This window comes from Oncorhynchus mykiss, chromosome 24, assembly GCF_057628025.1.
Source record: "Oncorhynchus mykiss isolate SJ-2025 chromosome 24, ASM5762802v1, whole genome shotgun sequence".
NCBI classification, from domain to species: domain Eukaryota; kingdom Metazoa; phylum Chordata; class Actinopteri; order Salmoniformes; family Salmonidae; genus Oncorhynchus; species Oncorhynchus mykiss.
In genome coordinates this window covers 39950001-39962500 of record NC_143045.1, presented here as the reverse complement: position 1 = coordinate 39962500, position 12500 = coordinate 39950001, and the positions used below count along the sequence as shown (strand labels likewise).

The window sequence follows — 12500 nt, the reverse complement described above, 5'->3', positions numbered from 1 at the left end:
TAGTTGTGTGTTCTATATAGTTGTGTGTTCTATATAACTGTGTGTTCTATATAGTTGTGTGTTCTATATAGCTGTGTGTTCTATATAGCTGTGTGTTCTATATACATTAGCTGTGTGTTCTATATACATCAGCTGTGTGTTATATATACTTTAGCTGTGTGTTCTATATACATTAGCTGTGTGTTCTATCTCACCCTGGTACAGCATCCAGCTACTGTAAGGGCCACAGGTTTTCACACATATAATGACACGTGTTAGCAGTGTGTGTGGGTGCGTCTGTGTGTCACGGTGTTGCTTCCGCCTCTCTCCAGCCTGGGCTTGAACCAGGGATCCTATGCACACATCAACAACAGTCACACTTTTCAGTGTTGTTCCTTTTCGCTCCGACAAAAGCCACAGCCTTTTCAGAGCAAGGAGAACAACTTCTTCAAGGTCTCAGATCGAGTGAATTCACCAATCTTTTCTAGAATGCACATCTTACTAGCTAGCCATTTCACACTGGTTTCATCTCTCTCTGTGTGTGTGTGAGTCTTGTGTTCTCGACTGAAGGTTTTTCTGATAGAAGGGCATGCAGGTGTTGGAGAGAGAAAATTGCCACTAGGAACACGCAGGCCTGGGTACGTGAGCAAAGGGGGACGGAGGGACTGAGGGATAGAGGGAGGGGGTCGGCTCTCACACCTCCTTGGAGTGATAGAAGAGAGCGAGGCGATACCTTGCTCTAACTTCTTCACAGGTCTTCACAGAGATCTGCTGCCGACTGTCTAGTGGGGATTAACTTTTATTATTTTCTTGGCCTTCTGAGGCAGAAAAACAGAGCCCTGACCTGTCCGTCAGATTAGGCCTGCCCCTCAGTGCAGTAGAAGAGGAAGAGGAAGGATGACATCAGCAGTGTGAAGGAGAGTAGGTAAATCTGGCTGCTCCTTATTGAAGGGAGATGTCTGTATCTTCTTATTGAAGGGAGATGTCTGTATCCTCTTAGTGAATGGAGATGTCTGTATCCTCTTATTGAAGGGAGATGTCTGTATCCTCTTATTGAAGGGAGATGTCTGTATCCTCTTAGTGAATGGAGATGTCTGTATCCTCTTATTGAAGGGAGATGTCTGTATCCTCTTATTGAAGGGAGATGTCTGTATCCTCTTATTGAAGGGAGATGTCTGTATCCTCTTATTGAAGGGAGATGTCTGTATCCTCTTACTGAATGGAGATGTCTGTATCCTCTTATTGAAGGGAGATGTCTTTGTCCTCTTACTGAATGGAGATGTCTGTATCCTCTTATTGAAGGGAGATGTCTTTGTCCTCTTACTGAATGGAGATGTCTGTATCCTCTTATTGAAGGAGATGTCTGTATCCTCTTAGTGAATGGAGATTTCTGTATACTCTTATTGAAGGAGATGTCTGTATCCTCTTAGTGAATGGAGATGTCTGTATCCTCTTATTGAAGGGAGTTGTCTGTATCCTCTTAGTGAATGGAGATGTCTGTATCCTCTTATTGAAGGGAGATGTCTGTATCCTCTTATTGAAGGGAGATGTCTGTATCCTCTTATTGAAGGGATATGTCTGTATCCTCTTACTGAATGGAGATGTCTGTATCCTCTTATTGAAGGAGATGTCTGTATCCTCTTAGTGAATGGAGATGTCTGTATACTCTTATTGAAGGAGATGTCTGTATCCTCTTAGTGAATGGAGATGTCTGTATCCTCTTAGTGAATGGAGATGTCTGTATCCTCTTATTGAAGGGATATGTCTGTATCCTCTTACTGAATGGAGATGTCTGTATCCTCTTATTGAAGGGAGATGTCTGTATCCTCTTAGTGAATGGAGATGTCTGTATCCTCTTATTGAAGGGAGATGTCTGTATCCTCTTAGTGAATGGAGATGTCTCCTCTTTATCCTCTAACATTACTGTCCCTCCCTCCCTCCCTCCCTCCCTCCCTCCCTCCCTCCCTCCCTCCCTCCCTCCCTCCCTGTCTGTCTGTCTCTCTGTCTGTCTGTCTGTCTGTCTGTCTGTCTGTCTCACACACACACACTTTCCCAGAATTCCAGCATTGGACTTAGAAAGTAGTTCACCACAGTGGAGATATAATAGGAGACCAGTTGCAACACATCACCAGTCATTATCTGAACAATGGAGTGTGTTCACCTCCTCCCTCCTCTCCAAACCATATGTCTCTCTTTCTGTCCTCTTCTCTCCTCATGCACCATGCTTAGGTACTACTTATGACTGCAGGTGTCTGGGAGCAGGTCAATGTAGAGCTATTTCTGACTAAAGGTGTGTGGGAGCAGGTCAACGTAGAGCTATTTCTGATTAAAGGTGTCTGGGAGCAGGTCAACGTAGAGCTATTTCTGACTGAAGGTGTCTGGGAGCAGGTCAGCGTAGAGCTATTTCTGACTAAAGGTGTGTGGGAGCAGGTCAACGTAGAGCTATTTCTGATTAAAGGTGTCTGGGAGCAGGTCAACGTAGAGCTATTTCTGACTAAATGTGTGTGGGAGCAGGTCAACTTAGAGCTATTTCTGATTAAAGGTGTCTGGGAGCAGGTTAACGTAGAGCTATTTCTGACTGAAGGTGTCTGGGAGCAGGTCAACGTAGAGCTATTTCTGATTATAGGTGTCTGGGAGCAGGTCAACGTAGAGCTATTTCTGACTAAAGGTGTCTGGGAGCAGGTCAATGTAGAGCTATTTCTGATTAAAGGTGTCTGGGAGCAGGTCAACGTAGAGCTATTTCTGACTAAAGGTGTCTGGGAGCAGGTCAACGTAGAGCTATTTCTGACTAAAGGTGTCTGGGAGCAGGTCAACGTAGAGCTATTTCTGATTAAAGGTGTCTGGGAGCAGGTCAACGTAGAGCTATTTCTGACTAAAGGTGTCTGGGAGCAGGTCAACGTAGAGCTATTTCTGATTAAAGGTGTCTGGGAGCAGGTCAACGTAGAGCTATTTCTGATTAAAGGTGTCTGGGAGCAGGTCAACGTAGAGCTATTTCTGACTGAAGGTGTCTGGGAGCAGGTCAACGTAGAGCTATTTCTGACTAAAGGTGCCTGGGAGCAGGTCAACGTAGAGCTATTTCTGACTAAAGGTGTCTGGGAGCAGGTCAATGTAGAGCTATTTCTGATTAAAGGTGTCTGGGAGCAGGTCAACGTAGAGCTATTTCTGACTAAAGGTGTCTGGGAGCAGGTCAACGTAGAGCTATTTCTGATTAAAGGTGTCTGGGAGCAGGTCAATGTAGAGCTATTTCTGATTAAAGGTGTCTGGGAGCAGGTCAACGTACAGATTTTCCAGGTGTGTAATATTTGTTGTTATCTGGTCAGGTGTGTTGAGACGTGAATTGAATTGAAAATAAAAATGTGACTTGACTCATGTGAGGTGTGAGAAGCAAGTAGACAGGTAGAGGAAGATGTACATAATTTGTTTATAGGCTTTAGGAGTAACACTTCAGCTAGCTACAGTATCTACTATATTAGTAACACTTTAGCTGACATCTAACCTATTACCCTAGCCCTAACCTTAGCATGGACTCAACAGATAGTTTGCTGATACTAGTGCACTTACAGATGGACTGTCCTAATAAAGTGTGACCCAATATCCATCTGTATGGCCTCTATCTCTCTCTCTCTCTCTCTCTCTCGGAGAATAGAAAGTGAAAACCTCATGCTCGCTTTGCAGCGCTTCTCTCCCTCCCTCGCTTCTCTCTCCTCTCGCTCACTTTCACTCCTCTCGCTCACTTTCACTCCTCTCCCTCTCTCTCTCTCTCTCTCTCTCTCTCTCTGAACATTATTTTCTCATGACACAAGCATTTTTAAAATGTGGTGTGGATTATGGAATGTTTGTATAAAACATTTGACTGATATTGCAAGAAGGTTGTGGGGTCATTCCCAAAACACAAAAACTGTCCAGTTGTGCAGATGATTCTACGGGGGGGTGGAATGTGGATGCCCGACCCTAACTGGGCTCATGGGTGGTCCTCTGATTTAGTTAAACTCAAAAGGGAATTGAAGTTTCCTTCATTAAACAGTCCAAAATCACATTACACAATTTCACAAACAGTATCATCCTCACTCATTCATCTTATACAACAATTAGATGTAAACCTCATATCTGAGGCTATTATATAAACAGTGTTATGGTAATGTGGCCGCACCGTCTCCCATGAGCTTCCCCAAGTTGTACCAACCGGACCAGTTCGTAGCTGGGTTCTTCACCGATCTTTTATACCTTCTCCGGAACATAAATGTTGTTCGGACCTCAAGTTCTGTGAGGTGGAAGAAATTCCTTTGTCCTCTATGAAACTTCACTCTGTCTCTATACTGTGGCCATGAGAAGATCATCTCCTCCCGGAATTTATGACCTCCCTCTGACCACAGCAGCCTATGTGTAGGAGGTAGGGAGAGGGGGATGGGGCTTGCTGTACCCAAAAAGGGCAACGTCATGACACCACCTTCTCAGTAGGCTGGTCTCCTCCAGGAGACCTCTTCCTCCTCCAGGAGAGCGCGAAATTCCAAAATATTTTTTAGAAATATGTAACTCATACATTCACAAGTGCAATATACCAAATTAAAGCTTAACTTCTTGTTAATCTACCCTTCGTGTCCGATATCAAAAAGGCTTTACAGCGAAAGCACACCATATGATTACGTTAGGTCAGAGCCTAGTAACAAAAACACATACAGCCATTTCCCAGCCAAAGAGAGGAGTCACAGAAAGCAGAGTTAGAGATGAAACTAATCACTAACCTTTGATGATCTTCATCAGATGGCACTCATAGAACTTCATGTTGCACAATACATTTTTGTTTTGTTCGATAAAGTTCATATTTATATCCAAAAATATCAGTTTACATTGGCACCTTGGCGCGCAATCTTTAGAATGTTTTTAACATAAATATTCAATAACGTTTCAACCGGAGAATTCCTTTGTCTTCAGAAATGCAATGGAACGCAGATCACTCTCACGGCCGTGCGCATGGCCAGCTCATGGCACTCTGCCAGACATCTGGTTGAAACAGCTCTCATTCCCTGCTCCTTCACAGTAGAAGCCTCAAACAAGGTTCTAAAGACTGTTGACATCTAGTGGAAGCCTTAGGAAGTGCAATATGACCCCATAGACACTGTATATTAGAAAGTCAATGAGTTGAAACCTACAAACCTCAGATTTCCCACTTCCTGGTTGGATTTGTCTCAGGTTTTTGCCTGCCATATGAGTTTTGTCATGCTTACAGACATCATTCAAACAGTTTTAGAATCTTCAACGTGTTTTCTATTCAAATCTACTAATAATATGCATATATTAGCTTCCGGGCCTGAGTAGCAGGAAGTTTACTCTGGGCACTCTTTTTATCCGAACGTGAAAATGCTGCCCCCTAACCCAAACAGGTTTTAATACAGGGAAACTTAAATCTGTCTGTCTGTTTACCTAATTTCTACCAGCATGTTACATGTGCAACCAGAAGGAAAAAAAACTCTAGACCACCTTTACTCCACACACAGAGACGCATCCCTGACATTTTCAGCCTGTCCCTGACCAAGTCTGTTGTAACAACATGTTTTAAGCAGACCACCATAGTTCCTGTGCCCAAGAACACTAAGGTAACCTGCCTGAGTGACTACCGACCCGTAGCATTCACGTCTGTAGCCACAATGTCATGTGTCTCTATATCACCTAACATACAGTCCAAACACACAACTTGCCATTATATCTGGGGGGAAACATAATCGTGAGGTTTTCTAATCTGCTTTCCTAATTTGCCATTTGCCATAATTTGAATGAAACATTCTGGGAACCATTAAAGAACAGACCATATGTTCTGGGAACCATTAACCTCTAGCGTCGAGCAAACCCGTATCCGGGAGCGTAATCATAGCCTCAAGCTCATTACCATAACGCAACGTTAACTATTCATGAAAATCGCAAATGAAATGAAAGAAATATATTCACTCACAAGCTTAGCCTTTTGTTAACTTCTTGGAACTCTGGGGGCGGTATTTCATTATTGGATTAAAAAACGTTCCCGTTTTAAGCGTGATATTTTGTCACGAAAAGATGCTCGACTATGCATATAATTGACAGCTTTGGAAGGAAAACACTCTGACGTTTCCAAAACTGCAAAGATATTGTCTGTGAGTGCCACAGAACTGATGCTACAGGCGAAACCAAGATGACATTTCAAACAGGAAGTACCGCAGATTTTGAAGGCGCTGTGTTTCAATGAGTCCTTATATGGCTGTGAATGGGTAACGAATGAGCTTAGACTTTCTGTCGTTTCCCCATAGTGTCGACAGCATTGTGACGTATTTGTAGGCATATCATTGGAAGATTGACCATTTTACACTACATATACCAGGTGGCCGCTTGGTGTCCTCTGTCGCAATTATTGCGTAATCTCCAGCTGCATGTATTTTTCCATTTGCTTCCGAGGAGAAACCCAACTGCCACAAATGATTTATCATCGAATAGATATGTGAAAACACCTTGAGGATTGATTCTAAACAACGTTTGCCATGTTTCTGTCGATATTATGGAGTTAATTTGGTAAAAAGTTCGGCGTTGTAGAGACTGCATTTTCTGATGTTTTTCTTAGCCAAACGTGATGAACAAAACGGAGCGATTTCTCCTACACAAATAATATATTTGGAAAAAATGAACATTTGCTATCTAACTGAGAGACTCCTCATTGAAAACATCTGAAGTTCTTCAAATGTAAATTATTTTATTTGAATGCTTTTCTTGTTTTTGTGAAAATGTTGCCTGCTGAATGCTAGGCTTAATGCTATGCTAGGCTATCAAAACTCTTACACAAATGCTTGTGTAGCTATGGTTGAAAAGCATATTTTGAAAATCTGAGATGACAGTGTTCTTAAAGAACAGACAGAATGTTCTGGGAACCATTAAAGAACAGACAGAATGTTCTGGGAACCATTAAAGAACAGTCAGAATGTTCTGGGAACCATTAAAGAACAGACAGAATGTTCTGGGAACCATTAAAGAACAGACAGATTGTTCTGGAATGTTCTTGTAACATCAGGTGAATGATTTTTGTACCTTAAAAAATTTACATTGTGGAATCATATGCGCAACTGGACAGTTTTGATGTTTTGGGAACATATATTTTATGATGTTCTCACAATGTTACAACAAAGCTGTTCCCACAACCTGATGAAATATTATGGGAACCTTTAAAGAACAGCTATGCTTCATTGTAAGCGATAGGCTATTTGATTTGACTTTCCAGTCGAGTGGCTGACAGTTGGTGTTAGGACCTACGATGTGAGCTAGAGTGTGTGTGTGTTTGAATAAATTTTAGTATGCATTGGCGTGTGTGTGTGTGTGTGTGTGTTTGTGTTCTTGCTCTGTTAAATGCTGACTGCCTCTCCTCTCCATAGACAGAAGTGCCTCCCCTGAAGACTGTAGCTGTTTGGAACTACTAAGACACACCAGGACTGCCAACCCCGCCCGCTGAACTTTCTGACCCATGGTTGTGCCCCCCATCTCACCCATAATCCCTCCATGCCACGTCTACCCTTCTCCGGACTTGTGATTCTATTCCATCTGTGCGTGTGAGAGGCGACTGTCCTCTCACTGTCCCTCCACTCTCTCCCCTGCTCCCTGCTCCCTCTGCACGTCGTGAGCCAACACAGATCAATAACGTCTTTCACCATCTGTCTCGCCTGACAGTTCAGCTGAGGAGAAAGGTAAAGAGTGTAAGAGAGAGAGAGAGAGAGAGAGAGAGAGAGGAGAGAAATGAGCTCATAAGTTGGTCCAGCCTGCAAAAAGCAAGCCATCAGTGCCACAATCCCATACCCTGGGGGAAAGGCACTGCAGGAATCTCATCAGTCCCAGTAAAAGGCTCTTAAGATGGGCCATAGATCCTAGGAGACTCCCAGGCCAACCTCCACAAACAGGCCTCGGATAGAAAACACTTTTAGAATGGATTGTTTTATTTGATCTTCTTTAGTTTGATATCTCTCAGGAGCAAACATTCGTACACACTGAGACCTCCCTTTCGTTTTTTATATCGGTCGCTCTTAATCGACTACTCCTGACGGGTTCAAAATGGCAGTCAACGTGACTCCTATTCGGGACACAAAATGGCTGACCCTGGAGGTGTGTCGTGAGTTCCAGAGAGGGATGTGCTCGCGACCGGACAGCGAGTGTAAGTTTGCACACCCTGCCAAGAGCTGTCAGGTGGAGAATGGACGAATCATCGCCTGCTTTGACTCCCTCAAGGTGAGTCGTCAACTGATTAAGGTCATCTGAAGGTCACCTGGGTATAGGGGGATCTCTCTCTCTCTCTCTCTCTCTGTGGTTGTCCATCACACGAGGTTGGTCAGGAGGACGGGCTTGTGATAATGGTTGGAGCGGAATAGGTGGAATGGTATCAAATACATCAAACATATGGTTTTCATGTATTTGATGCCATTCCATTCATTATTATTATGAGCCACCTTCCCCTTGTGCCTCACACGATCACGCAACTGGTTACCTGAATGTTGTAATCACCGTCAGCTTCCTCTTGAGGACACAAGGAGGAAGAGGAAGGTACGTATGATAGGGATAGGAGTTCAGGATGAAGAAAAAGTATTCGTAGTGCTGTGCGTGTGCGTGTGCGTGTGCGTGCGTATTGCATTTCCATCCCTGGGTCAAAGGTCAGAGGTCAGAGTTTCCCTCAGTGTGTCACAGTAACAGAGAAAAGCCAGCACACCACAGTTGACAGAGAGAGGTCACAGACTCAGAGTTTCCCTCAGTAACAGAGAAGAGCCAGCACATTACATTTGTGTGTGTGTGTGTGTGTGTGTGTGTGTACGCATGAGAGTGTGTGTCTATGCACTCTAACAGTATGAATGGGTGATATGTGCAGTGGTAAGTGATAAGATACAATGTGTTATTGTGGGGTGACACACACTCATAGTGGGTAGTCCTCATTCAGCCCACAGGGCTCTGCAATTCACCGTCGAGAGAGAGAGAGAGAGAATAACCAGCCTCACCCTACTAGAATCTGAATTCAAATGTCTGCTGTTTGCTGATGATCTGGTACTTCTGTCACCAACCAAGGAGGGCCTACAGCAGCACCTAGATCTTCTGCACAGATTCTGTCAGACCTGGACCCTGACAGTAAATCTCAGTAAGACAAAAATAATGGTGTTCCAAAAAAGGTCCAGTCGCCAGGACCACAAATACAAATTCCATCTAGACACTGTTGCCCTGGAGCACACAAAAAACGATGCATACCTCGGCCTAAACGTCAGCACCACACATAAATTCCACAAAGCTGTGAACGAGCTGAGAGACAAGGCAAGAAGGGCATTCTATGCCATCAAAAGGAAGATAAAATTTGACATACCAATTAGGATCTGGCTAAAAAATACTTGACTCAGCTAAAGAACTCATTGCCGTTTATAGTTGTGAGGTCTGGGGTCCGCTCTCCAACCAAGAATTCACTAAATGGGACAAACACCAAATTGAGACTGCATGCAGAATTCTGCAAAAATATCCTCTGTGCACAATGTAAAACACCAAATAATGCATGCAGAGCAGAATTAGGCCGATACCCACTAATTATCAAAATCCAGCAAAGATCTGTTAAATTCTACAACCACCTAAAAGGAAGTGATTCCCAAACCTTCCATAACAAAGCCATCACCTACAGAGAGATGAACCTGGAGAAGAGTCCCCTAAGCAAGCTGGTCCTGGGGCTCTATTCACAAACACAAACAGACCCCACAGAGCCCCAGGACAGCAGCACAATTAGACCCAACCAAATCATGAGAAAACAAAAAGATTATTACTTAACACATTGGAAAGAATTAACAAAAATACAGAGCAAACTAGAACGCTAATTGACTGTTCAGATGTGTAGGAGGAGACTCAGTATAGGATGAAGAGTTAAATATCAGTACTTGTGCGAATATGTATTTGTTTGTTCGGCTGTTCGATTCTTTGGAAAACTTGGTGTAATCTTTTATAGAGTCCGTCGAGTTCTTACTCTGATATTTAGAACCTAACAATGTAAAGACTCAGTGAGATGAGTGTTACCTGTCTGAAGTGTTACCTGTCTGATGTGTTACCTGTCTGAAGTGTTACCTGTCTGAAGTGTTACCTGTCTGAAGTGTTACCTGTCTGATGTGTTACCTGTCTGATGTGTTACCTGTCTGAAGTGTTACCTGTCTGAAGTGTTACCTGTCTGAAGTGTTACCTGTCTGAAGTGTTACCTGTCTGATGTGTTACCTGTCTGAAGTGTTACCTGTCTGAAGTGTTACCTGTCTGAAGTTTTACCTGTCTGAAGTTTTACCTGTCTGATGTGTTACCTGTCTGATGTGTTACCTGTCTGGTGTGTTACCTGTCTGGTGTGTTACCTGTCTGGTGTGTTACCTGTCTGATGTGTTACCTGTCTGATGTGTTATTACCTGTCTGATGTGTTACCTGTCTGAAGTGTTACCTGTCTGGTGTGTTACCTGTCTGGTGTGTTACCTGTCTGGTGTGTTACCTGTCTGATGTGTTACCTGTCTGGTGTGTTACCTGTCTGGTGTGTTACCTGTCTGATGTGTTACCTGTCTGATGTGTTACCTGTCTGATGTGTTACCTGTCTGATGTGTTACCTGTCTGAAGTGTTACCTGTCTGGTGTGTTACCTGTCTGGTGTGTTACCTGTCTGATGTGTTACCTGTCTGATGTGTTACCTGTCTGAAGTGTTACCTGTCTGGTGTGTTACCTGTCTGATGTGTTACCTGTCTGAAGTGTTACCTGTCTGATGTGTTACCTGTCTGGTGTGTTACCTGTCTGATGTGTTATTACCTGTCTGATGTGTTACCTGTCTGAAGTGTTACCTGTCTGAAGTGTTACCTGTCTGAAGTGTTACCTGTCTGATGTGTTACCTATCTGAAGTGTTACCTGTCTGATGTGTTACCTGTCTGGTGTGTTACCTGTCTGAAGTGTTACCTGTCTGAAGTGTTACCTGTCTGAAGTGTTACCTGTCTGATGTGTTACCTGTCTGATGTGTTACCTGTCTGATGTGTTACCTGTCTGATGTGTTACCTGTCTGATGTGTTACCTGTCTGGTGTGTTACCTGTCTGATGTGTTACCTGTCTGAAGTGTTACCTGTCTGATGTGTTACCTGTCTGATGTGTTACCTGTCTGGTGTGTCTAGCCTTGCTATTGAGAGAGGCCGCCGTAGGGTGAAATACCACAGTGTGCCATCACAGCAGCAAGATGACCTGTGACCTGTTGCCATAAGAAAACGTCAACAAGTGAAGAACAAACACCATTGTAAATACAACCCATATTTACAGTGCGTTCGGGAAGTATACAGACTCCTGGATTAAAGTATAACCAGTGGTGTAAAGTACTTAAGTAAAAAATACTTTTAAGTATCTGGACTTTACTTTACTATTTGTATTTTTGCCAATTTTTATTTTTTACTTGACTACAATCCTAAAGAAAACAATGTACTTTTTACTCCCTGACACCCAAAAGGTACTTGTTACATTAAGAATGCCTAGCAGGACAGGACAATTGTCCAATTCACCCACTTCTCAAGAGAACATCCCCGGTCATCCCTACTGCCTCTGATCTAGCAGACTCACACATGCTTTGTTTGTAAATGATGTCTGATGGTTGGAGCCACTGGCTGAAAAATAATATAAGGAATTTGAAACGATTTATACTTTAACTTTTACTTTTGATAATTAAGTGTTTTTAAAACCAAATACTTGTAATATTTTACTGAGTGACTTTCACTTTTACTTGAGTAATTTTCTATTAAGATTTTTTACTTTTATGACAATTGGGTACTTTTTCCACCAATGACTATAATAACAAAGCAAAGCAAAAAAATATATTTTTTCAAATTTATAAAAAATTAAAAACTGAAACATAAAATTTACAGAAGTATTCAGACCCTTTACTCAGTACTTTGTTGAAGCACCTTTGGCAGCGATTACAGCCTCGAGTCTTCTTGGGTATGAGGCTACAAGCTTGGCACACCTGTATTTGGGGAGTTTCTCCCATTCTTCTCTGCAGATCCTCTCAAGATCTGTTTTTTATTTTATTTTACCAGGCAAGTCAGTTAAGAACAAATTCGTATTTTCAATGACGGCCTAGGAACAGTGGGCAGAACGACATATTTGTACCTTGTCAGGTACAGGTTGGGTTTGAACTTGCAACCTTCCGGTTACTAGTCCAACGCTCTAACCACTAGGCTACCCTGCCGCCCCGGCAGGTTGGATGGGAAGCGTCGCTGTGAGATCAGAAAGATCCTTGATGAAAATCTGCTCCATAGCGCTCTGGACCTCAGACTGGGGTAAATGTTTACCTTCCAATGGGACAATCACCCTAAGCACACAGCCAAGACAACGCAGAAGTGGCTTCGGTACAAGCCTCCAAATGTTCTTGAGTGGCCCAGCCAGAGCCCGGACTTGAACCTGATCGAACATCTCTGGAGAAACCTGAAAATAGCTGTGCAGCGATGCTCTCCATCTAACCTGACAGAGATTGAGAGGATCTGCAGAGAAGAATGGGAA

At 43.1% G+C, this 12500-nt stretch overlaps 1 protein-coding gene across 7 annotated transcripts in view; it reads left to right on the top strand.

The window, feature by feature from the left end:
- The window catches only part of LOC110523138 (muscleblind-like protein 1), a 121603-nt gene that overhangs the window by 25890 nt on the left and 83213 nt on the right, over positions 1 to 12500 (top strand). For all 7 annotated transcript variants that reach the window (XM_090218963.1, XM_090218962.1, XM_090218964.1 and 4 more), the window contains exon 2: positions 7368 to 8211. In XM_090218963.1, coding sequence (XP_090075089.1) covers positions 8038 to 8211 — 174 coding nt within the window. In that variant the 5' untranslated portion in view covers positions 7368 to 8037. The remainder of the gene's footprint in view (positions 1 to 7367; positions 8212 to 12500) is intronic.